A 24,405-nucleotide genomic window follows, 5' to 3' on the forward strand; every position below is an offset into this window, starting at 1 on the left:
CCCTTTTCCCTTAGAAAAAAAACTGTGAATAAAAATAAACATATGTGGTATCGCCGCGTGCGTAAATGTCCGAACTATAAAAATATATTGTTAATTAAACCGCACGGTCAATGGCGTACGCGCAAAAAAATTCCAAAGTCCAACATAGCGTATTTTTGGTCACTTTTTATATCATTAAAAAAATGAATAAAAAGCGATCAAAAAGTCCGATCAATGCAAAAATGGTACCAATAAAAATTTCAGAACATGGCGCAAAAAATGAGCCCTCATAAAGACCTGAACATGGAAGAATAAAAAAGTTATAGGGGTCAGAAGATGACAATTTTAAACGTATACATTTTCCTGCATGTAGTTAAGATTTTTTTCAGAAGTACGACAAAATCAAACCTATATAGGGTAGGGTATCAGTAGGGTATCATTTTAACCGTATGGACCTACAGAATAAAGATATGTGTCATTTTACCGAAATGCACTGCATAGAAACGGACGCTTACAAAATGACATTTTTTTTTCAATTTTGTCGCACAATGAATTTTTTTTCCGTTTCGCCGTGGAATTTGTGGTAAAATGACTAATGTCACTGCAAAGTAGAATTGGTGGCGCAAAAAATAAGCCATCATATGGAATTTTATGTGCAAAATTGAAAGCGTTATGATTTTTAGAAGTGATGAGGAAAAAATGAAAATGGAAAAACGCTGAGTCCTTAAGGGGTTAATGATAACCCTCTAACACAGAATCAACATGGGTTTATGCGGGTTCGGTCATGTCAGACTAATATGATCTCATTCTATGAGGAGGTCAGTTATAGCTTGAACCGTTGTAAAGCTGTGAATGTTGTACTTTACTTTCTAATCATTTGTTATAATTAAACAAATAAATGATATTAACAAAGCAAAAATTCATGTTTGAAATTGAGAGGGTGCAAAGGAGGGTGACAAAGATAATTAATGATATGTGAGGATTACATGACGAAGACAGGTTATCAAGCTTGGGGTTATTTAGTTTAGAGAAAAGACGTCTTAGAGGAGATCACAATGTACAAATATATGAATGGACAGTACAGAAATCTTTCTAGTGATCTTTTTATACCTAGACTGGTAACCATGACAATTGGGCATCCTCTACATATAGAAAAAAGAAGATTTTCCCATTATCACAGACAATGATTCTTTACTGTAAGAGCAGTGAGACTATGGAACTCTCTGCCCCATGATGTTATGATGCCTGACTCAATAAACAAGTTCAAGGGGGACTTGGGTGTTGACAAAAATAATATTACAAGTTATGGGTAATAGATCTATAGGGACAGAACGTTGATCCAGGGATTTATTCTGATTGCCATATTTGGAGTCAGGAAAGAAGTCCCCCCCCCCTGGTATGGGGCAATTGGCATTAGCCTTATATGGTTTTTGGATACACAGGTTATTTATAGGGCAATAGGACAAATAAAGGTAAATGATATCAGTATAATATCAGTAATGTATTTATTTACTGTAAAAATACAGTCATGGCCGTAAATGTTGGCACCCCTGAAATTTTTCAAGAAAAATAAGTATTTCTCACAGAAAAGGATTGCAGTAACACATGTTTTGCTATACACATTTTTCCCTTTGTGTGTATTGGAACTAAACCAAAAAAGGTGAGGAATTAAGCAAATTGGACATAATGTCACACCAAACTCCAAAAAGGGGCTGGACAAAATTATTTGCACCCTTAACTTAATATTTGGTTGCACACCCTTTGGAAAAAATAACTGAAATCAGTTGCTTCCTATAACCATCAATAAGCTTCTTACAACTCTCAGCCGGAATGTTGGACCACTCTTGTTTGCAAACTGCTCCAGGTCTCTCTTATTGGAAGACGCCTTTACCCAACAGCAATTTTAAGATCTCTCCACAGGTGTTCAATGAGATTTAGATCTGGACTCATTGCTGGACACTTCAGAACTCTCCAGCGCTTTGTTGCCATCCATTTCTGGGTGCTTTTTGATGTATGTTTAGGGTCATTGTCCTGCTGGAAGACCCAAGATCTCAGATGCAAACCCAGCTTTCTGACACTGAGCTGTACAGTGCGACCCAAAATCCATTGGTAATCTGCAGATTTCATATTGACTTGTACACATTCAAGGCACCCAGTTCCAGAGGCAGAAAAACATTCCCAAAACATCATTGAACTTCCACCATATTTCTTTGTAGACCTCATTCTGTTTTCAGTAAACAGTAGAATGATGTGCTTTACCAATAAGCTCTATCTTGGTCTCATCTGTCCAACAGACATTTTCCCAGAAGGATTTTGGCTTACTCAAGTTCATTTTCGCAAAATGTAGTCTTGCTTTTTTATGTCTTTGTGTCAGCAGTGGGGTCCTCCTGGATCTCCTGCCATAGCGTCTCATTTTATTTAAATGTTGATGGATAGTTTGTGCTGATACTGATGCTCCCTGAGCCTGCAGGACAGCTTGAATATCTTTAGAACTTGTTTGGGGCTGCTTATCCACCATCCGGACTATCCTGTGTTGACCCCTTTCATAAATTGTTCTCTTCCGTCCACGCTCAGGGAGATTAGCTACAGTGCCATGGGTTGTAAACTTCTTGATTAATGTTGCGCACTGTGGACAAAGGCAAATCTAGATCTCTGGAGATGGACATGTAACCTTAAGATTGTTGATATTTTTCCACAATTTTGGTTCTCAAGTCCTCAAACAGTTCTCTTCTCCTCTTTCTGTTGTCTATGCTTAGTGTGGCACACACAGACACACAATGCAAGGACTAAGTGAACTTCTCTCCTTTTTATCTGCTTTCATGTGGGATTTTTATATTGCCCACACCTGTTACTTGTTCTTATTTTTCAACAATTTTGAAGAGGTGCCAATAATTTTGTCCAGACCATTTTTGGAGTTTGGTGTGACATTATGCCGAATTGGCTTTTTTTTCCTCCCTTTTTTTTGGTTTATTTCCAATACACACAAAGGGAATAAACACGTGTATAGCAAAACATGTGTTACTGCAATCCTTTTCTGTGAGAGATTTCAGGGGTGCCAACATTTACGGCCATGACTGTATACCAAAATCACAGGGCATAAAGATCTTACAGACTCCCTGTATTATGTTAAGTAAACCGGATATTTAGAAACCACCCTCAGCAAAGAAGTCAAACATACTAAAATGGCTGTCCATGCCAATATCAGCTGAATAAATAAAAAGAAGCAAAATAAATAAATAAATACAAGCAAGAGAAAGCACCTCAGGTTAGAGAGGACCAGTCATTTGTATCTGGTGCTATTAATATATAAATAAATGTATACAAATGCAAGTATGGATATAGATGGCACCTGCTGTGGGCAACACCCAGAAGAAAACCCAGTTTGAGGGTAAGTTCCGATGAGCGGATTTTCGCAGCGTATTTCACTTTACACTTTACATGTGCCTGCTCGGAGCGGCAATACGCTGCTATGAGCAGACACACTGCGATGTGCGTGTCGCCGCGCGCATGCACAGTATACTCGCACATCGCGGCAGCTCATTGAGCAGAGGGAGCGGCCACGATGTGTGCGAGTACACCGCGCATGCATGCGCGGCGACTAACACATCTTTTCAGTGTGTCTGCACTTGGCGGCGTATTGCCACTCCTAGCAGGCACATGTAAAGCCAGCATATAGAGCTCCTTCAGCGGCGGATCTGCAGCGTAATATATGCTGCAAATCTGCTTGTCTGAACGTACCCTGAAAGCGAGTGTCCACTTTTTAGCACAAAGTAATATTTCAAACCATTTCATCTTGTAATACATCTTGAAAGCAGCTAGAACTCAATTTTTCTGATGAAAGTTCTTTGCATATACATGATGTTATATTATACAATCCTGGCTGCCGGCAGCCACGTCTTTAAGTGTCTCTGTGAATTTAAGGCCCCTTTCACACTATAAAAATTAATCTGTAATGTATCTCAGTCATAAAAATCTTGAAAATCAAGATAAACGGCAGTTAGAAAAACCCTGGAAATCGGCCGTTAGAAAATCCCATTATAGTCTATGGGATTTTTCTAATAGCCGTTTTAACCCGTTATAGCCCGTTATTAATATGCATGCACTATTACGACGACCAATCCTTTTTCCAGGAAACTGTTCATCTGGGAATGCTCGGACCTGAAACCCATAATGTGGTGGTGCACCATCTTGCTGGAAAAACTCAGGGAACGTGCCAGCTTCAGTGCATAAAGAGGGAAACACATCAAGTGGATTGGCCGTCGTGGGCCAGTTGAATGGCCCCCAAGGTCTCCCGATCTGGCCCCCTTAGACTTTTATCTTTGGGGTCATCTGAAGGCAATTGTCTAATACTGTGAAGATACGAGATGTGCAGCACCTGAAACTACGGATACTATGGGCAACTCAGCAACTTTTCCTCTGGACAGATTTTGATAAATCTCCCCCACAGTGCTTCACTCCTTGGCTCACAGAAATCTCCCTCCAGAGATCTCTGAGCATTGGGAATACAGAGTTTATGTGTGTGCTTCACCCTAATCATTCTAATGATCAGTGGAGAAGCCAGCACTAGTGTTGAGCGACATAGGCCATATTCGAATTCGCGAATATTCGCAAATATATGGATAAATATTCGTCATATATTTGCTAAATTTGCATATTCGTAATATTCTTGTTTTATTTTCGCATATGCGAAAATTCTCGTATGCAAAAATTAACATATGAAAAATTTAGCATATGCGAAAATTTGCATGCCAGTCTCACACAGTAGTATTAGAGCCTTCTTTACACGACACAAGCTGGAAGCAGAGAGGGATGATCACTGTGATGTGTACTGTGATTAAAAAAAAAATATTCATAATTACGAATATATAGTGCTATATTTGCGAATATTCGCAAATTCGGGAATATGCGATATTCGCGAATAAAATTCGGATTGCGAATATTTGCAAGCAACACTAGCCAGCACTAAGAATCTGACGATCCAATGATCAAAAGTTTAAATATACATTATGCAAAAAAATTTAGGTTCTTGGAGCCCCATGCACTGGCATCATAGATCGGCACCTGTTTGCAGAGCCTATTACAAGGTTCTTCTTCCTTGTGGGGAGGATCGCTTCATCGTTCGTGCAGCTCTTTGCCTCATTCATATGTTGACCTCATATTTCCTAGATGTGCGGCCAAGTAACAATGATTATTAAGCAGGGCAACTGATAAATGTGTGACAGGGTCCTTAGTAAGGCCTGTGATTCTATATTCCACTGTAACATTCAATGTATAATAGTAACTACATAACATTTTAGTGAAAATCCTGCACCATTACCACAATGTTGCAAAACTGAACACACTTTCAGAATGGCAAAACCGTGGTCAACCATGGTTTTGACTCCGGTTTAAAAACCATACTGCAACCGCATACTTTTTTTTAACATGGACGTCAATGGTAAACGCACATGTATACGGTTCCATACGGGAAACCGTATACGGATTTTACTTTGCACATGCGCATTTGCATCCTAAAGTCCCCACCCAACACCCCTCCCATTAAAAATGGACAAAATTTTCAAAAACGTACGTTTTTTTATAATAAAAACGGACAGAACCGTATGCACTTTTAAAAACAGTATACAGTTTAAAAACGCATGCAGTTTTCTTTTTCCTATACGGTTCCATCTGTTTTTTTTTGCCATACGATTTTCTTTAGAAAAACTGATTGAAAACAGTATGGTAAAAACGTGGTGTGAACCCAGCCTAACTTTTTTTTTTCCGCGTGCGGGGTGGTATGAGGGCTCATTTTTTTGCGCCATGATCTGAAGATTTTAGCAGTACAATTTTTTTGTATAGATCAGACTTTTTAATCACTTTTTATTCATTTTTTCATGATATAAAAAGTGACCAAAAATACGCTATTTTGGACTTTGGAATTTTTTTGCGCATATGCCATTGACCGCCGCGTTGTTTAATTAATGATATATTTTTATAATTCAGACATTTCTGCAAAAGGGGATACCACATATGTTTATTTTTATTTACACTGTTTTCTTATGGGAAAAGGGGGGTGATTCAAACTTTTATTAGGAAAGGGGTTAAATGATCTTTATTACCTTTTTTTCACTTTTTTTTTGCAATCTTATAGCTCCCATAGAGGGCTATAACACTGCGCTAACTGATCTTTTACATTGATCAATGGTTTCTCATAGGAAACCATTGATCGATGATTCTGCAGCTTGACTGCTCATGCCTGGATCTCAGGTACTGAGCAGTCATTCGGCGATCGGACACCAGGAGGCAGGTAAAGGGACCCTCCTTGTGTCCTACAGCTATTTGGGCACCGTGATTTCACTGCAACGGTCCCAAACAGCCCACTGAGCTAGCCGGGGGTAGTTTAGTTTCACTTTAGATGTGGCGATCAACTTTGAACGCCGCGTCTAAAGGGATAATAGCGCGCAACACAGCGATCGGTGCAACGCACTATTAGTCCCAGGTCCCGGCTGTTGTTAGGGAGTGGACTCAGGGCGTACAGGCACGCCCTTGGTCCTTAACAGGTTAATGGTCTATTCACACGTACAGTATTCTGCACAGATTTGATGTGCAGATTTCATGCGCAGGATTTTCTGCTGCAGATTTCTATGTAAACTGAATGACTGAACACAGCTTAAAATCCTGCGCATCAAATCTGCACAGAATACTGTACGTGTGAATAGACCCTAAAGCATGGAATGTTATGGGAAAGTCTCATGGTTCATGGCAGTGAGTTCCCCAAAATGGGTGCAGCACAGGAGAAGTCCTGCCAATTGGACTGAGAAGATGTATAAAGGTAGGTCAGAGTCAGAGGTCATTGGCTGAAATTAGAGATGTATGACACATTGTAGAGCGCTTTGTAGACAGAATGTTTTATTGTACAAGGTAAAGGTAATTGGTGCAATGAGTGACAAATAGCAGATGAATTAGTATTATCGCTAAACAACCTTGCTGCTGCATTCATGATGGGCTGAAGCAGAACAAAATACATTTATGTTATTGTGACATTTTGTACTTGTATGGTATTGTCGCTTTTTGCTGAAATGGAACAGAAATAAGAAAACATTGGAGTTCTTGATGCTTATTCAGTAGAACAAATTCAGTCAATATCAAGTAAATCTTATTGTCGGACATCAGATATGAGTATGCACAGGATACGCTGTAGGTAAGTTATATATGCTGGCACTATAACAGGCTGAAATTACAGGTTCAGATTTATAGATAGTTTCCAACGTGCATTGCAAAGTAATTTCCGGTATTTGAACAAATGGAAGTTAACGCATCCTAAGGCAATAGTAAGTCTTAATTATCGGGATGGTTTTAGGAGGTTAGATTTCCTGTCTAAGTAATGCTTCTCAGTATTGCTTAAAGGGGTACTTCAGTGAATTTTTTTTTTTTTTAAATCAACTGATACCAGAAAGTTAAACAGATTTGTAAATGACTTCTGTTTCAAAATTGTAATCCTTCCCATACTTAACAGCTGCTTATATTACACAGGAAGTTTTTCTTTTTGAATTTCTTTCCAGTCTGACCACAGTGCTCTCTGCTGACACCTCTGTCCATGTCAGGAGCTGTCCAGAGCATGATAGGTTTGCTATGGGGATTTCCTCCTGTTCTGGACAGTTCCTGCCATGGACAGAGGTGTCAGCAGAGAGCATTGCGGTCAGACTGGAAAGAAATTCAAAATGAAAAGAACTTCCTCTGTAGCATACAGCAGGTGATAAGTACTGAAAGGATTAAGATTTTTAATAGAAGTAATTTACAAACCTGTTTAACTTTGTGGCACCAGTTAATTTAAAAAAAAAAATTTCCACCGGAGTACCCCTTTAAGACAGGTAGTTTCACGTCGACAGCCTGTTTCCTTATATCCTGTCAGGACATATGGACATTTTAGTTCGTTCAGGACTGCCCTTTATTAGACAGTGCAAGGAGCTGCTAGTGGCCCTTTTACACAGGCCAACTAGCTGCAATATACAGGCCCAGATCTCGCTGATCGGCGCTCAATTACAGAGCCATAACAAAGTTTGATCAGTTGTGCAGTTGGGCTGGATCTATCTTGTGGCCCTTCAAATTCATTATTATCAGCCACACATCCCCTTTTTAACTTAATACAATGTGCGACCGATAATAATTATTTTATTGACTCCACAAAAGATGTGATCACCCAACGATAAGAACAGATCATCCATAAATTACATGGTCGTCCATTATTTAGAATGGTCACGAGAAGCTGGACCAGCAGGGATCAACTGAACACTGAGCTAGTGTCTATCTAAAAAAGGGTTGTCCTCATGAAAAATTCAGTCTGCCTGCAGACACAGCTACCAGGAGCTTAGGAGCTAAGTGTACCCTCTTATACAGTATACATCAGTAAGACAGTTAGGCAGTAAGCTCCAGCTCTCGCTCTAGTTTTGCTGCAGGCAAACACATTTTTGTTAACCGAGATAAACGTAGAAAAAAAAAAACACACTAGGGAATCTTGCCACTACTTTTTTGTCCTTACTACCCCATCTTTTTCTAGACAGGGGTCAAAAGCATTAGTATAAGAAAGGTATATGGGAAAAACATAAGATACATGTTTATTTAAAAAAAATAAAACACTTTATGAATTCCCATTCTTTTGAATTGCTGATGCCATGCATACTTTTATAAATAAGTTATGCTATAATGATTATATGTTACTATCCTCCAGTTTATAGGGAAATGTTGTATAGGCCTGAGGAGTAAGCAAGATAACCTTAATGTTTGATTGTACTCCTTGATTTTCATTTTCTTACCTGTGTTTTATTCATGTTTTTCTTTTTGCTCACTTCTTTTATGAGAATTAAAAAAAAAAAATTATTTTCATGAATAAACAGTTATATGAAATACTGCATGATTTCCGATTATATTGAAAAATGAAAAGAACCCTTTTAGCTAGTAGAGGTCTGTAAGCAATGGTGATTTTGCTGTAAAAAGGTAAATGTTCCCTTCATACCTCTTTCTAGATTGAGAAATCGTAAAAGGAGTTGTCCCACCATTAGAAGTTATTCCCTATCCATACATGTGGAAGTAAATGTAGATGTAAATATAACTGTAGAAGTAGATGTAGAAGTAGAGGATGCAGGAGTAGATGAAGAAGTAGTAGTAGATGTTGACGTAGAAGTAGATGAAGAAGTAGAAGTAGATGATGTAGAAGTAGATGAAGAAGTAGAAGTAGATGAAGTAGAAGTAGATGAAGAAGTAGATGTAGACGTAGATGTAGAAGTAGATATAGACGTAGATGTAGAAGTAGAAGTAGATGACGAAGAAGTAGATATAAATGTAGATGAAGAAGTAGATGAAGAAGTAGATATAGATGTAGATGTAGAAGTAGATGTAGAAGTAGAAGTAGATGATGAAGAAGTAGATATAGATGTAGATGAAGAAGTAGAAGTAGATGACGTAGAAGTAGAAGTAGATGACGAAGAAGTAGATATAGACGTAGATGAAGAAGTAGAAGTAGATGACGTAGAAGTAGATGAAGAAGTAGAAGTAGAAGTTGAAGTAGATGAAGTAGAAGTAGATGAAGAAGTAGAAGTAGAAGTTGAAGTAGATGAAGTAGAAGTAGATGAAGAAGTAGAAGTAGATGTTGATGTAGAAGTAGATGTAGACAGGGTTGATCCTGGGTGGGTGCACAGGGTGCACAGCACCCAGGCACCAGGGCAGACAGAGATGGAGGAGGCAACAAAGTTCCTACACACAGCAGCAGGAGCTTCTCCTTGCTCTTACACTGATCTGCTTCAGCTTCTCTACACACAGACACAGGCAGCCAGAGCAGAGGGCATAGAGAGCCCCTCCTCCCCTGACCCGTCTTGACAGATGCAGACTTTAAGTGCAGAGACTGTAAAAGGGGTTGTCACACCATAAAAAGTTAACCAAACAAAAGGTGATAACTGATCACTTAGGGGTCCAAGCAAAATAAGCTCCATGATAAAATTTTCCTATCTCAGGAATGGGGATCCGAGCCTCCTGTCGGAATAGAAGGGCAGTGTGCACACATTACTGCTGCACTGTTTACTTTCTATAGTAGCTGGTGGAGTACTCTGGCAGCTGCAAAAGCGAATCGGTGGGGCCCACCCAATAACGCTACTCTGTTCCAACAGAAGTAGATGGGCTCTGCCATAACTTGCTTCTGCCTGTGAGGCCTGTCATTTTTGACAAACAGAGCAGGTAAAGGTGTGAGTGTGTGTGCATAGTAATTCTTATTTTGGAGGAACAGCTGAGACTGCATCCCTGAACGTTTCTGACAGTCTTAAGTAAACTGCCAATGTAGGATTGCAAAACCACACCCCCTCCGCGGTAAGCCGCGGTAAGCGAGTGAGGTGCAGATCGGTAAAAAGTCATAAAATGTTGTGCTGTTTGTACCAATCTGTTTCAAGAGCATTCCCCCATGAGCCATGTGCAGTTGCCAAAAGCAACCAATCAGATTCCAGCTTTCCTTTTCCCAAGGTCTCTTGATAAATGAATGAAACAATCTGTTTGGTTCCTATGGGCAACAAGGTTTGATAAATCTCCCCCATAGAGTTCAATATTTGGCTGCTTTAACTTCATCTGCAGACGGGGATGATGAGGAGTCTAAAAGAAGATGAAAAAAAGAATAAGCCTGAGGAGACATTCACACTTACCGGATCTGCTGCAGATTGTATGGTGTGTTCAATCATTTATTTCATTGATATCTACAACATCAAATCTACAGCAGACCCAGTAAGTGTGAATGCACCCTGAAAAGAAAAGATGAAGAAAGGAGGATGGAGAAAAGTAAAAGTAAATGTAGAAGTAGAGGTAAAGAATGCTGAACCCAGGTGTCCGTGACCCCAGGATCGGCCCTGGATGTAATAGATATAGAAGTAGTAGTAGAAGTAGATGTTGATGTAGAAGTTGTGAAGAAAGGCCAGTCTTTTGGTGTTAATAGAAAAGACCAGGAAAAGATATGCCAAGTAGCAGAAAATATCGGTTACTGTTTGGCCATAGAAATAAAATATCTTTCGGTTCTATTTACGTGGCGGAATTTCCGCTGTCGGAATTCTTCCTCAAATGAAAGCCCCATACACTTCTATGGGATTCTGCACTCCCGTTGACACTTCGGAATTTCCGCTTGCTTGTCAACGGGTGTGCATAATCCCATAGAAGTGTATTGGGCTTTCATTTAAAGGCAGAATTCCGCCGTGTGAATAGACCCTTAGGTGGTAGTGACATGCAGCAGTAAATAACATACTTACAACTCTAATAATAACATCTATACAACAAATCACTGAAAAGCATTACACAGTACCTTAAAATACTGTACAGAAAAGCAAATCTAGAACAAACAAAAACAAAACAAGTATTCACAGATAGCACCACAGCTGATGTGCCATCAAAAGCTGACCAAGATACTGAGCATGTTGTGTGACCACTAGAGATGAGCGAACTTACAGTAAATTCGATTCGTCACAAACTTCTCGGCTCGGCAGTTGATGACTTTTCCTGCATAAATAAGTTCAGCTTTCAGGTGCTCCGGTGGGCTGGAAAAGGTGGATACAGTCCTAGGAGACTCTTTCCTAGGACTGTATCTACCTTTTCCAGCCCACCGGAGCACCTGAAGGCTGAACTAATTTACGCAGGATAAGTCATCAACTGCCGAACCGAGAAGTTCGTGACGAATCGAATTTACTGTAAGTTCGCTCATCTCTAGTGACCACAATAATAATAACTTGCATACGTATCGCACCTCTACTAACTGTGACCCTATCCCCATGACTTAGGGTGGGGCTCAGGGTGGGACAAAAGCTGTGGTGATATCTATGAATATTTGTTTTGTTCTTGATTTGTTTGGTTTGGAGTATTTATGGCATGTAAAAAATGCTACGTTTTTGTCTACATTCTGTGTATATTGATACATAGTGACATCTCCTAACATACACATAGGCTGCCATATCTCAGTTCTCAGAGTAACATAATGCCCCGTATCTTTTTCTGACTTGTGGTTCCAGTCCTCATATTTTGCAACTTGGCACATAACGTATTCTCATTACCCATTGATTCTCTTAGTTTTCCGCATAGTTTAGTGTTTTACTGTTACTGTGGTACTGCAGACTCCCAATGTGATTCCTTTCTTGAATAACTAACTCTATTAGTATCAATGTACAAGTCATCTGATATCTTGACATATGCTGTTATTGATATGTCAGGTCTATTCTGGGATATGGATGTACACCGTGATTTGGCGGTAATGTGATACTGATTATTCCACCAATTCTTATTTACAGCATACTTTGAATTCTATCTGTATTGATTTCTGACCAAAGATTTTTTGTTTTATGGAAGGGATTAAAAATGGTCTTGGAAAGTCATATAACACTTACCAGACATTATAGCCACAAAACACATGGGTTGCGGTAATACATTTAATTTTAAGAGCATGTAATAACACTTAGGGGGATGGATCGTTAAAGGGGTACTCCAGCCCTAAGACATCTTATCCCCTATCCATTGGATAGGGGATAAGATGCCTGACAGCTGTCATGCCCCCTTCCATAGGCTTGCATTGAGGGGGCGGAGCATTACATCTCACAGGGGCGAAGCTGTGATGTGATGATACTCTGGCCCCATGATCGTGATGCATCACACCTGGAGTGATGTTTGCTCCGGAGGCTGATGATAGTGGGGTGCGGCATGAAAGATTGTGGGGGTTCCCAGCGGTGGGACCCCCATGATCAGGCATCTTATCCCCTATCCTTTGGATAAGATGTCTTAGGGCTGGAGTACCCCTTTAAGGCCATGAGTTCTCTTCACTAGATCTTGGCACTGTCAAATAGATTGGTGCTGTTTTTTTCTTTTTATATGGTAGAGGGTCTTTTGCTGCTGCCTTTTTACCCATGGTACTCACATCCTTGTCCAGAAGTCTAAAAATTATGGTGGAAACATAGGACATATTAAAACTGAGTGATGGACATTAACATTTTTATGCATTTCATGCTGTGTTGGTGTATGCAATGCAAATATTAAAGGGGTATTCCAGGAATTTTTTTTATTTGACTATGCTACAGGGGGTGTAAAGTTAGTGTAGTTCATAATATAGTGTCTTTACCTGTGTGTGACGGTTTTCTCACAATTCTTATGTGATTTTCACCCCAATATTTATTTTTAACAGCATACAAAATGACTGTTGTCTCAGATTTTTCCCAGCTTGCAATGCGGTCAAGACCTGACTGACATCTATGCCACAGCAGTATGCCAGGAGATATGTTTAAATGATAGCGAAATGCTGTAGTATACACATCCATTACATCCATTATGCCAACATAGTCAAAAGTATGTCCCTTTTAGGTTAAGTTTCCACTTGGTTTATTTTCTGGCAGTTTTTGGATAGCTGCCACTGCAGTTTTTGAGCCAAAGCCAGAAGTGTATTAAAAAGGAATAGGACATATAAAGGAAGGACTTACACTTCTCCTCCCTTATGGATCCACTTCTGACTTTGGCTCAAAAACTGCAGTGGCAGATATCCAAAAACTGCCAGAAAAAAAAAAACAAGTGGAAATTTAGCCTTAAAGAGTGAATGTCATCAAACCATATTTTCTAAACTAACTCAGATTATATTCCCTAACTACTCCTAACACCTCTCCTGCCCTTAAGGTGTATCATACCTTTCCCTTTGCTCACATTGGGGGAGATTTATCAAAACCTGTGCAAAGGAAAAGTTGCCCAGTTGCCCATAGCAACCAATCAGATCGCTTCTTTCATTTTGCAGAGGCCTTGTTAAAAATGAAAGAAGCGATCTGATTGGTTGCTATGGGCAACTCACCAACTTTTCCTCTGGGCAGGTTTTGATAAATCTCCCCCATTGTGTGAGCACCCGGCAGGAGAAAGTTGGTGTTCCCCAGTAGGTGCGGCGTCACTGAAGCCTGTGAGAGCTGTGCCTCACCATGCCCTGCATGCATTTCCTGAGTTTGGTCTTCTGCCAGGCCGGGAGAAGACCAAACTAACTGTTTGACTTATGGCAGGGAACAGAACAGAGCCACTTAGTGGCTGTTTTTCAATCACATTAAAAACATATAAATGTTGAGAATTTGTCAGCAAGTAAATAGCAAAATGTCTTATAATTACATGAGGAACAGCATATTAAATGTTTCGTTTGGTGACAGGTACTCTTTAACTTTTTGTCCCCTGAACGATTGTGTATGATTTTTTTGCACACATAAAAATTGTATATGAACGTATACTTTTTTTTTCTCTTAGAAGTATATTTATGCCATGTGGTTTGGTATAGGACTACGTATATACATAAAACATTATAAAAAAAAAACATTACAAAAAAAATTAGAGGTTTAAAATGTATCCAAACATAAACAAACGTATACCACAAAAAAAGATATGTGATGAAAATGTATGCAACATTTAGCCAAATTGGTCTTTTTGTGGTATATACATCTGTGGTAAACCACAAACTTATTTTCCAAAGCATAACTAATTTGGCCCAATGTTGCATACATCATATATATATATATATATATATATATATATATATATATATATATAGATGCAAATCAAAAAATGTTGCAGTATCTTGTAATACCTTTTTTATTGGACTAACAGAATTTTGTAGAGACAAGTCCAAAGCAAATCTAAGCTCACAAGATAAAGGGAGGAAGGGAGGAATCCCGAAAGCTTGTCTCTACATAATTCTGTTAGTCTAATAAAAAAGGTATTACAAGATACTGCAACATCTTTTGATTTGCATCTGCATCACTTGACTAATACGGCTACTCAAATTTACTATATATATATATATATATATATATATATATATATATAGATATAGATATAGATATAGATATAGATATAGATATAGATATTTGATTTATTTATTTATTTTTAGGACACTTTGTCGGGCCTCCAGGATCTTACTTTTAAATTGTTGCACAATTCTTTTTTATAAAGTCTCAAAACTTTTCCCAAAAAAGAGTCAACCAAAGGGTTTAGTAAACAAAGATTGGATAGAGGATAAAACAACATTTGCAAAAAAGACTGTTGCTTGAAGATGAACACCGTAGAAAAGAACTGTTAGTAATATGTGTAACTTTTCCTATTGCAGATGGCATCTGTACAGGACTCCAGATATGGACAGAAAGACACTTCTGATCAGAACTTTGACTATATGTTTAAATTGCTAATCATCGGAAACAGCAGCGTAGGCAAAACATCCTTCTTGTTTCGCTACGCCGATGACTCGTTCACCTCAGCTTTTGTGAGCACGGTTGGGATTGACTTCAAGGTTAAGACCGTCTTCAAAAATGAGAAAAGAATCAAGCTGCAAATCTGGGTGAGTTATATGTAGTCACTTTCATTAAATAGTTTTTGGTAATTTAATGGAAACCTGAAATGGAAACTGTCAGAATCAAAAACTTTTTATATGTTGTAGATCTTGGCAAAACATTAACATTTCTAATATACTTCATAAGAAAATTCTATCCCATTCACAAAAAAAAAGACCACTAGGGGTCCCCATACCATCCAGATTAAAGGGGTATTCCAGGATTTTTTTTTATTTGACTATGCTGCAGGGTTGTTAAGTTGCTTTAAAGTTAGTGTAGTTCATCATTGAGTGTCTGTCTCTGTGTTTAATGGCTAATCTCGCAATTCTTATGTGATCTATTCTCGATGTTCATTTCTAGCAGCATACAAAATCAGTGTTATCTTGGCCCTTTTCCGGGTTGCAGTGTGGCCCGAGACAATGCTTCACTAGTCAGGTGTTGAAAGAGAACATGGCAGTGCTTTAATGGGTGCACCGACTGTTGGTTGGGAGGGAGATCATTCTCCTCAGGGCTGTAGGGAATTGTTGTTTAAAGCACAGGATGCATGGAAGGGAGCCTAGCTGTGTGGCAATGGGTGGGGCGGCTAAGATGTGGGAGGGAGATGAGTCACCTCCCACTTAGTAACAAGGGATCCTGGGGATTGTAATTGGAGGGAGGGCACAGAAATAGGAAATAGCCAGTTCACTCAAACAAGCCTACAGCATTATGGGGGACTCATGACACGGCCACTTACCACCAACACATGCACATCTCCTTGATGTCCTTGGAAAGCATGTCCATTACTGTATGGCAGTTAAGTACTAAAGTCAACTTATGTTTGGATAACCCGTTTAAGGATCTGTCTGGCTGCAGCATCATCTTTGTCCCAGATGAAACACAGGCATGGACAAAGTCTAGGAAATAAGGGAGGGACTAGCACTACTTTATGCTCACTCCTGTCCTATCAGACTCTTGTCTAAAAACAGAGAGGAGAGGGTTACAGCGAAGCCTGCAGTGATTGGATGAAGAGACCCAGCACAGCACAACAGAGAGTGAATGCATGATGGGTGAGGGCGGGCTCAGTGCTTGCCTGGGACACACCCATTCCTGAGCAGTGGATGTCAGCAGAATGAGTGAGCTGCAGAACAAAGGGATTTGTGAGACAAATACAGAAGCTAGACACATAAAAAGACATGTAAAGCATTTGCATGACCTAGTGAATAACTATGAAAGGTACGCTGGAAAATAATTAAAAAAATAAATGAATAAATAATATTGACATGAAGGTTGACTAGTAAGCCAGGCAGTGACACAAAAAACACATCTGAACGGCTAACATTCAATAGTCCTGTTCATAACTCGACAATAAATAATGGATGCTGGCATTCTCCATATTTCATCAGGTAATGCAGGTCTCGTAAAGCGAACAGCTGATAAGAATCACAATTACCATTGAGAACACTTAGACTGATGCATTTCATGAAACGGCAACATAAAGGCATTAAGGCTATTTCAGTGTCTGCATAATAAATTCCATGGCTCATTGTGGTGTCTGGGTTTGTGCTATCTGTTGTCACGATGCCGGCTGGCAGGAGGTGGATCCTCTGTGCCAGAGAGGGATTGGCGTGGACCGTGCTAGTGGACCGGTTCTAAGTCACTACAGGTTTTCACCAGAGCCCGCCGCAAAGCGGGATGGTCTTGCTGCGGTGGTAGTGACCAGGTCGTATCCACTAGCAACGGCTCAACCTCTCTGGCTGCTGAAGATAGGCGCGGTACAAGGGAGTAGACAGAAGCAAGGTCGGACGTAGCAGAAGGTCGGGGCAGGCAGCAAGGTTCGTAGTCAGGGTGGATAGCAGAAGTTCTGGTACACAGGCTTTGGACACACAAAATGCTTTCACTAGGCACAAGGGCAACAAGATCCGGCAAGGGAGTGCATGGGAGGAGGTCAGATATAGTCAGGGACCAGGTGGAAGCCAATTAGCTAATTGGGCCAGGCACCAATCATTGGTGCACTGGCCCTTTAAGTCTCAGGGAGCTGGCGCGCGCGCGCCCTAGAGAGCGGAGCCGCGCGTGCCAGCACATGACAGCAGGGGACGGGAACGGGTAAGTGACCTGGGATGCGATTCGCGAGCGGGCGCGTCCCGCAGTGCGAATCGCATCCCCGACGGCCATGACAGTGCAGCGCTCCCGGTCAGCGGGACCGACCGGGGCGCTGCGGAGAGAGAGACGCCGTACGCGCTCCGGGGAGGAGCGGGGACCCGGAGCGCTAGGCGTAACAGTACCCCCCCCCCTTAGGTCTCCCCTTCTCTTTGTCCGGTAACTGCCCCCCCTGGGATGAGGACACCGGGAAAGGATGGAGGGATTCCTCAACGGCAGGCAGTACAGCAGGAGTGGGAATGGGGAGGGAGGGCAGAGGGCGAGGCCTGGCACGGGGCAGTGTGACACCAGGACGAGGGCCACGAGGAGGCACCGAGGCTTGACTGACGGGACTGGGAGGGGGGGAGAGGCACTTCTTAAGGCGGGCAGAGTCCATAACGACCTTAGGGAGACCGGATACAGGAGGAACCACAGGGTCACGGCAGGGAGTACTGGGAACCGGTTTAAGGCAGTCCTTGAAGCAAGAGGTACCCCAGCTCTTGATCTCCCCTGAGGACCAATCCAGGGTTGGGGAATGGTGTTGAAGCCAGGGTAGTCCAAGGAGAATTTCAGAAGTGCAATTGGAGAGGACCAAAAACTCAATTTTCTCATGATGAGGTCCGATGCACATTAGGAGGGGCTCCGTGCGGAAACGCACGGTGCAATCCAACCTGGCTCCGTTGACCGCGGAAATGTGGAGTGGCTTGACAAGACGGGTCACCGGGATGCGGAATTTATTCACCAAGGACTCCCGAATAAAATTCCCAGAGGCACCAGAGTCCAGGCAGGCCACGGCTGAGAGGGAAGAGCTGGCTGAAGAAGAAATCCGTACAGGCACCGTGAGACGTGGAGAAGCCGACTTAGCATCAAGAGACGCCACACCCACGAGAGCTGGGTGCGAGCGTGCGTTACCCAGACGTGGAGGACGGATAGGGCAATCCACCAAAAAATGTTCGGTACTGGCACAGTACAGACAAAGATTCTCTTCCTTACGGCGATTCCTCTCTTCCAGGGTCAGGCGAGACCGATCCACTTGCATGGCCTCCTCGGCGGGAGGCCTAGGCGCAGATTGCAATGGAGACTGTGGGAGAGGTGTCCAGAGATCTAAGTCTTTTTCCTGGCGGAGCTCTTGATGCCTCTCAGAAAAACGCATGTCAATGCGAGTGGCTAGATGAATGAGTTCATGCAGATTAGCAGGAGTATCTCGTGCGGCCAGAACATCTTTAATGTTGCTGGATAGGCCTTTTTTAAAGGTCGCGCAGAGGGCCTCATTATTCCAGGAAAGTTCAGAAGCAAGAGTACGGAATTGTATGGCGTACTCGCCAACGGAAGAATTAACCTGGACCAGGTTCAGCAGGGCAGTCTCAGCAGAAGAGGCTCGGGCAGGTTCCTCAAAGACACTTCGAATTTCCGAGAAGAAGGAGTGTACAGAGGCAGTGACGGGGTCATTGCGGTCCCAGAGCGGTGTGGCCCATGACAGGGCTTTTCCAGACAGAAGGCTGACTACGAAAGCCACCTTAGACCTTTCAGTAGGAAACTGGTCCGACATCATCTCCAAGTGCAGGGAACATTGCGAAAGAAAGCCACGGCAAAACTTAGAGTCCCCATTAAATTTGTCCGGCAAGGACAGGTGGAGGCTAGGAGTGGCCACTCGCTGCGGAAGGGGTGCAGGAGCTGGCGGAGGAGATGATTGCTGCAGAAGTTGCGACTGAAGTTGCTGCACAATGGTGGACACTTCCGACAGCTGGTGGGTTAGATGGGCGATCTGTCGGGATTGCTGGGCGACCACCGTGGTGATATCAGAGATATAAGGCAGAGGAACTTCAGCGGGATCCATGGCCGGATCTACTGTCCCGATGCCGGCTGGCAGGAGGTGGATCCTCTGTGCCAGAGAGGGATTGGCGTGGACCGTGCTAGTGGACCGGTTCTAAGTCACTACAGGTTTTCACCAGAGCCCGCCGCAAAGCGGGATGGTCTTGCTGCGGCGGTAGTGACCAGGTCGTATCCACTAGCAACGGCTCAACCTCTCTGGCTGCTAAAGATAGGCGCGGTACAAGGGAGTAGACAGAAGCAAGGTCGGACGTAGCAGAAGGTCGGGGCAGGCAGCAAGGTTCGTAGTCAGGATGGGTAGCAGAAGTTCTGGTACACAGGCTTTGGACACACAAAACGCTTTCACTAGGCACAAGGGCAACAAGATCCGGCAAGGGAGTGCATGGGAGGAGGTCAGATATAGTCAGGGACCAGGTGGAAGCCAATTAGCTAATTGGGCCAGGCACCAATCATTGGTGCACTGGCCCTTTAAGTCTCAGGGAGCTGGCGCGCGCGCGCCCTAGAGAGCGGAGCCGCGCGCGCCAGCACATGACAGCAGGGGACGGGAACGGGTAAGTGACCTGGGATGCGATTCGCGAGCGGGCGCGTCCCGCAGTGCGAATCGCATCCCCGACGGCCATGACAGTGCAGCGCTCCCGGTCAGCGGGACCGACCGGGGCGCTGCGGAGAGAGAGACGCCGTACGCGCTCCGGGGAGGAGCGGGGACCCGGAGCGCTAGGCGTAACATCTGTGTGCACACAAACGTGGCTCAGAAGGGCTATGTGGCTGCCCATTAGGTATATTAATGTTTAAAGAGGACCGATATCTTTCCTGGCCGTGTTTTAATAAATGATCACATTTCTACATTATTTCTCCTAGAAATGGAGGAATTCATTGACGGGTTGGGGGAGGGGGACCATTATCCTGTGACACAATCTGTCTCAGACCATGTAGGGACACACACTATTCACAAACCCCTCAATTGTCAACATTTCCAGGAGGAATAATAGAGGAATATGCAATGATTTTAAAACATTTCCCCATTTAGTTATTGCAGTTACCTTTCTTCTCTTTTTCACTCTAGTCCAGTGTTTCCCAACCAGTGTGTCTACAGCTGTTGTAAAACTACAACTCCCAGCATGCCCGGCAAGCCGAAGGCTGTCCCGGCATGCTGGGAGTTGTAGTTTTGCAACAACCGAAGTTACACTGGTTGGGAAGCTCTGCTCTTATGCTTTTATCGATTTCATTATTTTATTCAGAATATGGAGAATCAATGGTATTGAAAGACTTATTTCTGACTGATAGAATTCCTATATATTTCATATTTTGTTTAATTATTAAGGTGTTTTTTTTTACGTGACAGTTTTATGCAGTTTTTATCAATGATTGTAAGGGGAGGAAAAGTATATAGAATAAGGATTATACTTCCAAAAAAACTGCATAATAAAAATCAGCCTTAAAAGGGCTATTCCAGTAAAAAAAAGAAAAGAAAAAAAAACATTGTTTTTTTTTTCATATCAACTGGCTCCAGAAAGTTAAACAGATTTGTAAATGATTTCTATTAAGAAATCTTAATCCTTCCAGTGCTTATCAGCTGCTGAAGTTGAGTTGTTCTTTTCTGTCTGACAACAGTGCTCTCTGCTGACACCTCAGTCCACGTCAGGAACTGTCCGGAGCAGAAGAGGTTTGCTATGGAGATTTTCACCTACTCAGGACAGTTCCTGAGACGGACAGAGATGTCAGCAGAGAGCACTGTGGTCAGACATAAAATAACAACTCAACTTCAGCAGCTGATAAGTACTGGAAGGATTATGCTTTTCTAATATAAGTAATTTACAAATCTGTTTAACTTTCTGGAACCAGTTGATATATAAAAAAAAATGTTTTTTACTGGAATACCCCATTAAAATGTCACATGCACATGTGAAAGCAAGCTTAACTGGAGTGGACATACTTCAGTAGAACTGTGCTACAAAATCTACACGCGTTTCATCACACAGCAGGCTACTGTCACGAATCTGCAGTGTATGAATTCAGCCATAAGCTATGTGCGCACAGTTTGTTTTTGGTAATTTTTGAGATGTAAACAGCCACCCAAAAATGGCCACTTTTTTAAGTATTGAATTCAGTGGTACAATATCTGTTCCTATCCAAGTCTGTTCCTTATCGCTTTTGTTGTAGCCCAAAAAGTCTGAAACATTTCTAAAATATATTTAAAAGGCTTGAAAAATGGCCTAGATGCAAAAAAGTCTAAAAAAAAATGCTCCAAGAGAAAGAAGTTTCAGATATTTTTTTGGCGTAGAAACAGACATTTTTATTTATTCATTTTTTATTAACTGTGTGTGCACATAGACTTAAAGGGAACCTTTCATCAGTATTATCGGTAAAGCAATACTAACAGGCTCCCTTACTACAATGGTGTATGATAGAGTAAGGTAGAACCGCTGGGGACCATTGCAATGAGAAATGGGACTCATTGGGGTGGTCCCCGGCGGTTCTTTCCCTTTCTGGCAGCTATTAGTCATTCACTGTCTATTTGGGTACAGAGAGAGATTGGTCATTCAAAGCCAATGGTTTGGGGAGAAGCCATGGGGGGCTGCCATGAAGACTCAACCTGTACAGATTGAACATTAGGGCTTTTATTTGCTTCAACTGCAATGAGCTTACATATGTTACCTAACCACTTAAAAATGCTGCTTCCTAGTCACTCACACAAGGAAAAAAAAAAACTTTTTGGGATTTTAGCATTAAAAAAAGAATGTCCTTAAACATGGCCCTTAAAGCATTACTGTAATTTACAAAAAAACTTAATTTGTAAATCAGTACCGAGACCCCCACCCACCACCAAATATATCTAGAAGAAGCAGCTGTTCTCTCTCTCTCTCTCTCTCTCTCTCTCTCTCTCTCTCTCTTTAGCTTCAGGTTGTGGTCGACAGTAATGCAGAATGGAGTGGAGATTGCTCCATGCATGTGGATTGCCAGGGTGCCAGGAAAAAGATTGCATGGGTTCCCAGCAGCTGAACCCCCACGATCAGACACTTATCCCCTATCTAGCAGATAGTACCAGAGTTCCCCTTTAATAGACAATCCCTTTAAGGCTAGGGATACATGGAAATTTTGGTTTGCGACAGGGGTCACTTGACCAAAAATCATCATGTCTCAATGCATTGATTGTACTGCATCACCGCTAAGCTCATTGATGTTGTACTGCATCAATCTCGCATTGATGTTTTTTTGTCATTTGTGTGTCACTATGTGACCCCATTTACTTTGCTTAGCTGTAACGCAGCATGATCCACATAGGGCAGCATGATCTTTGGTCAAGCGACCCATGTTGTGGCCAGAATCACTTTGTTGCCCTGGCCAAAATTTGTTTTTCTCTTTTAGAAGGGTCCATAGACGATTGGCAGATCACAGGGCGTTCCCTGGTTGGACCCTTAATGACTATCTGTGTCTATGTATCTGTGCAGACTGTGGGTAATGATGGATGGCATCATGTTCATCCAAATCCAGAAGTACTGTAAATGGTTCATGATAGTTGGAATGAGGCCCTGGAAGACATCTCACATCAGATGCCTCAGGCTATCCCCCTGTATGGCTGCTAACTTTTAGCAGTAACTCTGGGTTACCCAATTTATTTTTTATCAGAAGTACGGTACACGGGGGAGTCAAGCCATAAGACCTTTTATACCCCCACATAGAACAACTGTCTAGTCATTGTGTGACTACTCTGCTTGTCAGGTCCACTTTATGAGATATAGTTTATGACTATCTTTTGAGTCATTTAGTGACTGGAGGTGAACTATAAAATGATCATGAAATTATGTAAAAGAACCTTACAGAAAAAAATAAGCTCCTTGTTACAGTCTGTACTGGGTCAGCGCAGGCTCTAGAAGTACAATCACAGTAAAGTGTCCGGGACAGTTTCCAGGCTTGTTGTAAGAGGAAGATTCAATTACACAGTGACAAACAATCTACTTAATAAATCTGGATACAAGGGAATATAAAGAGATTGATGGTGGTTATATACAGAGGTCAGGCGGAGGGAGCGTCTCTCTCATACACAAATGACTCATTGTTTCAATCAATAGGATATTTGAGGTATATGAAGGTGGAAGTGAGGAGTGATGGAAAGGTAGCCGGCTATTAGCTGACATTTGTGAGCCTGCTGGGATGTATTTATAGAAAATGGGACATAGTCATCAAAAAGGGAGAGGATTGTAAAAGTTTAAAGCTAAGCTGTCTCAGCAGGCTGCTAGAAGATAAAATGTGTCTCTCTCAACCTTTGGCGTCTATTTAGCCCTCTTCCCAATTAAAGGAATTCTAGTTAATGTAAAGAATAGCTTTAAATCAATGTCTATCTATCAAAGAGTGCCTTGTGCCATCCTCAGACCTCCCCCTCCCCCCCCCAAATGGTTTAATTGACCCCAGTGCAAAAGCAATAATAGAGGACCACAACTATCATGTGCCATGTGAAATACTAGTGTACTGTGATAGATATACTGTTGTGCCCCCATTGGTGTCATATCCCAAGTATGACTGCAGCTACTATGTTCCCTATAGTTACTTTTCTGTGTGGGTCCATACTTTCTGAAATGTGCAGCTTTTGGAAGCCAAAAATATTTGTAATCAGTAGTTTTTAGAGTCCCCTAGTTTTGGAAAGCCAACAATTTTGTGCCGTAATGACACCTGGTATTTAGTATTAATACAGTACTAACATGAAATGACTTGGATACATGCCATATAATTGGTTCTGTGCTCCTGATTCAGGATCATATAACTGGCTCTGGCACTACAGTCAGCCCTGACAACACAGACTTTTCACTAGCACATACATTGTGGTGACTTATTATTCTGTGGTTACGTATTAAACTGATTCAATGGCCCTAAATTACTATTGTAAACCCGACATGTTTTGTCAGGTTTAGCACCAGATTCTGTCTGTCTGTGCCAGAATTTGCACTAGAATTGAAAAAAAAAAAAAAATGACCAACTCTCCATTTTACTGAGAAAACCCCAAAAGGGGCATGGCCTTCTGGGAAAGGGGTGTGCCTACAGAAAAGGGAGCGTGTTCCCGACATTTTCACACAAAAAAAGATATTTACTAAGGTTTCCACAAAAAATGTGGTGGATTTGCTGAAGGAAACCCAACAGATCAGAGCGTGTGTAAAAA

At 41.8% G+C, this 24,405-nt stretch overlaps 1 protein-coding gene across 2 annotated transcripts in view; it reads left to right on the plus strand.

Annotated features, from left to right (window-relative positions):
* Positions 1-24,405, plus strand: part of RAB3C (RAB3C, member RAS oncogene family) — a 172,961-nt gene that overhangs the window by 24,869 nt on the left and 123,687 nt on the right. For both annotated transcript variants that reach the window (XM_056540873.1, XM_056540868.1), the window contains exon 2: positions 15,089-15,316. In XM_056540873.1, the coding sequence (XP_056396848.1) occupies positions 15,089-15,316 (228 nt within the window). The remainder of the gene's footprint in view (positions 1-15,088; positions 15,317-24,405) is intronic.

Source organism: Hyla sarda, chromosome 1 (assembly GCF_029499605.1).
Source record: "Hyla sarda isolate aHylSar1 chromosome 1, aHylSar1.hap1, whole genome shotgun sequence".
Classification (NCBI taxonomy): Eukaryota; Metazoa; Chordata; class Amphibia; order Anura; family Hylidae; genus Hyla; species Hyla sarda.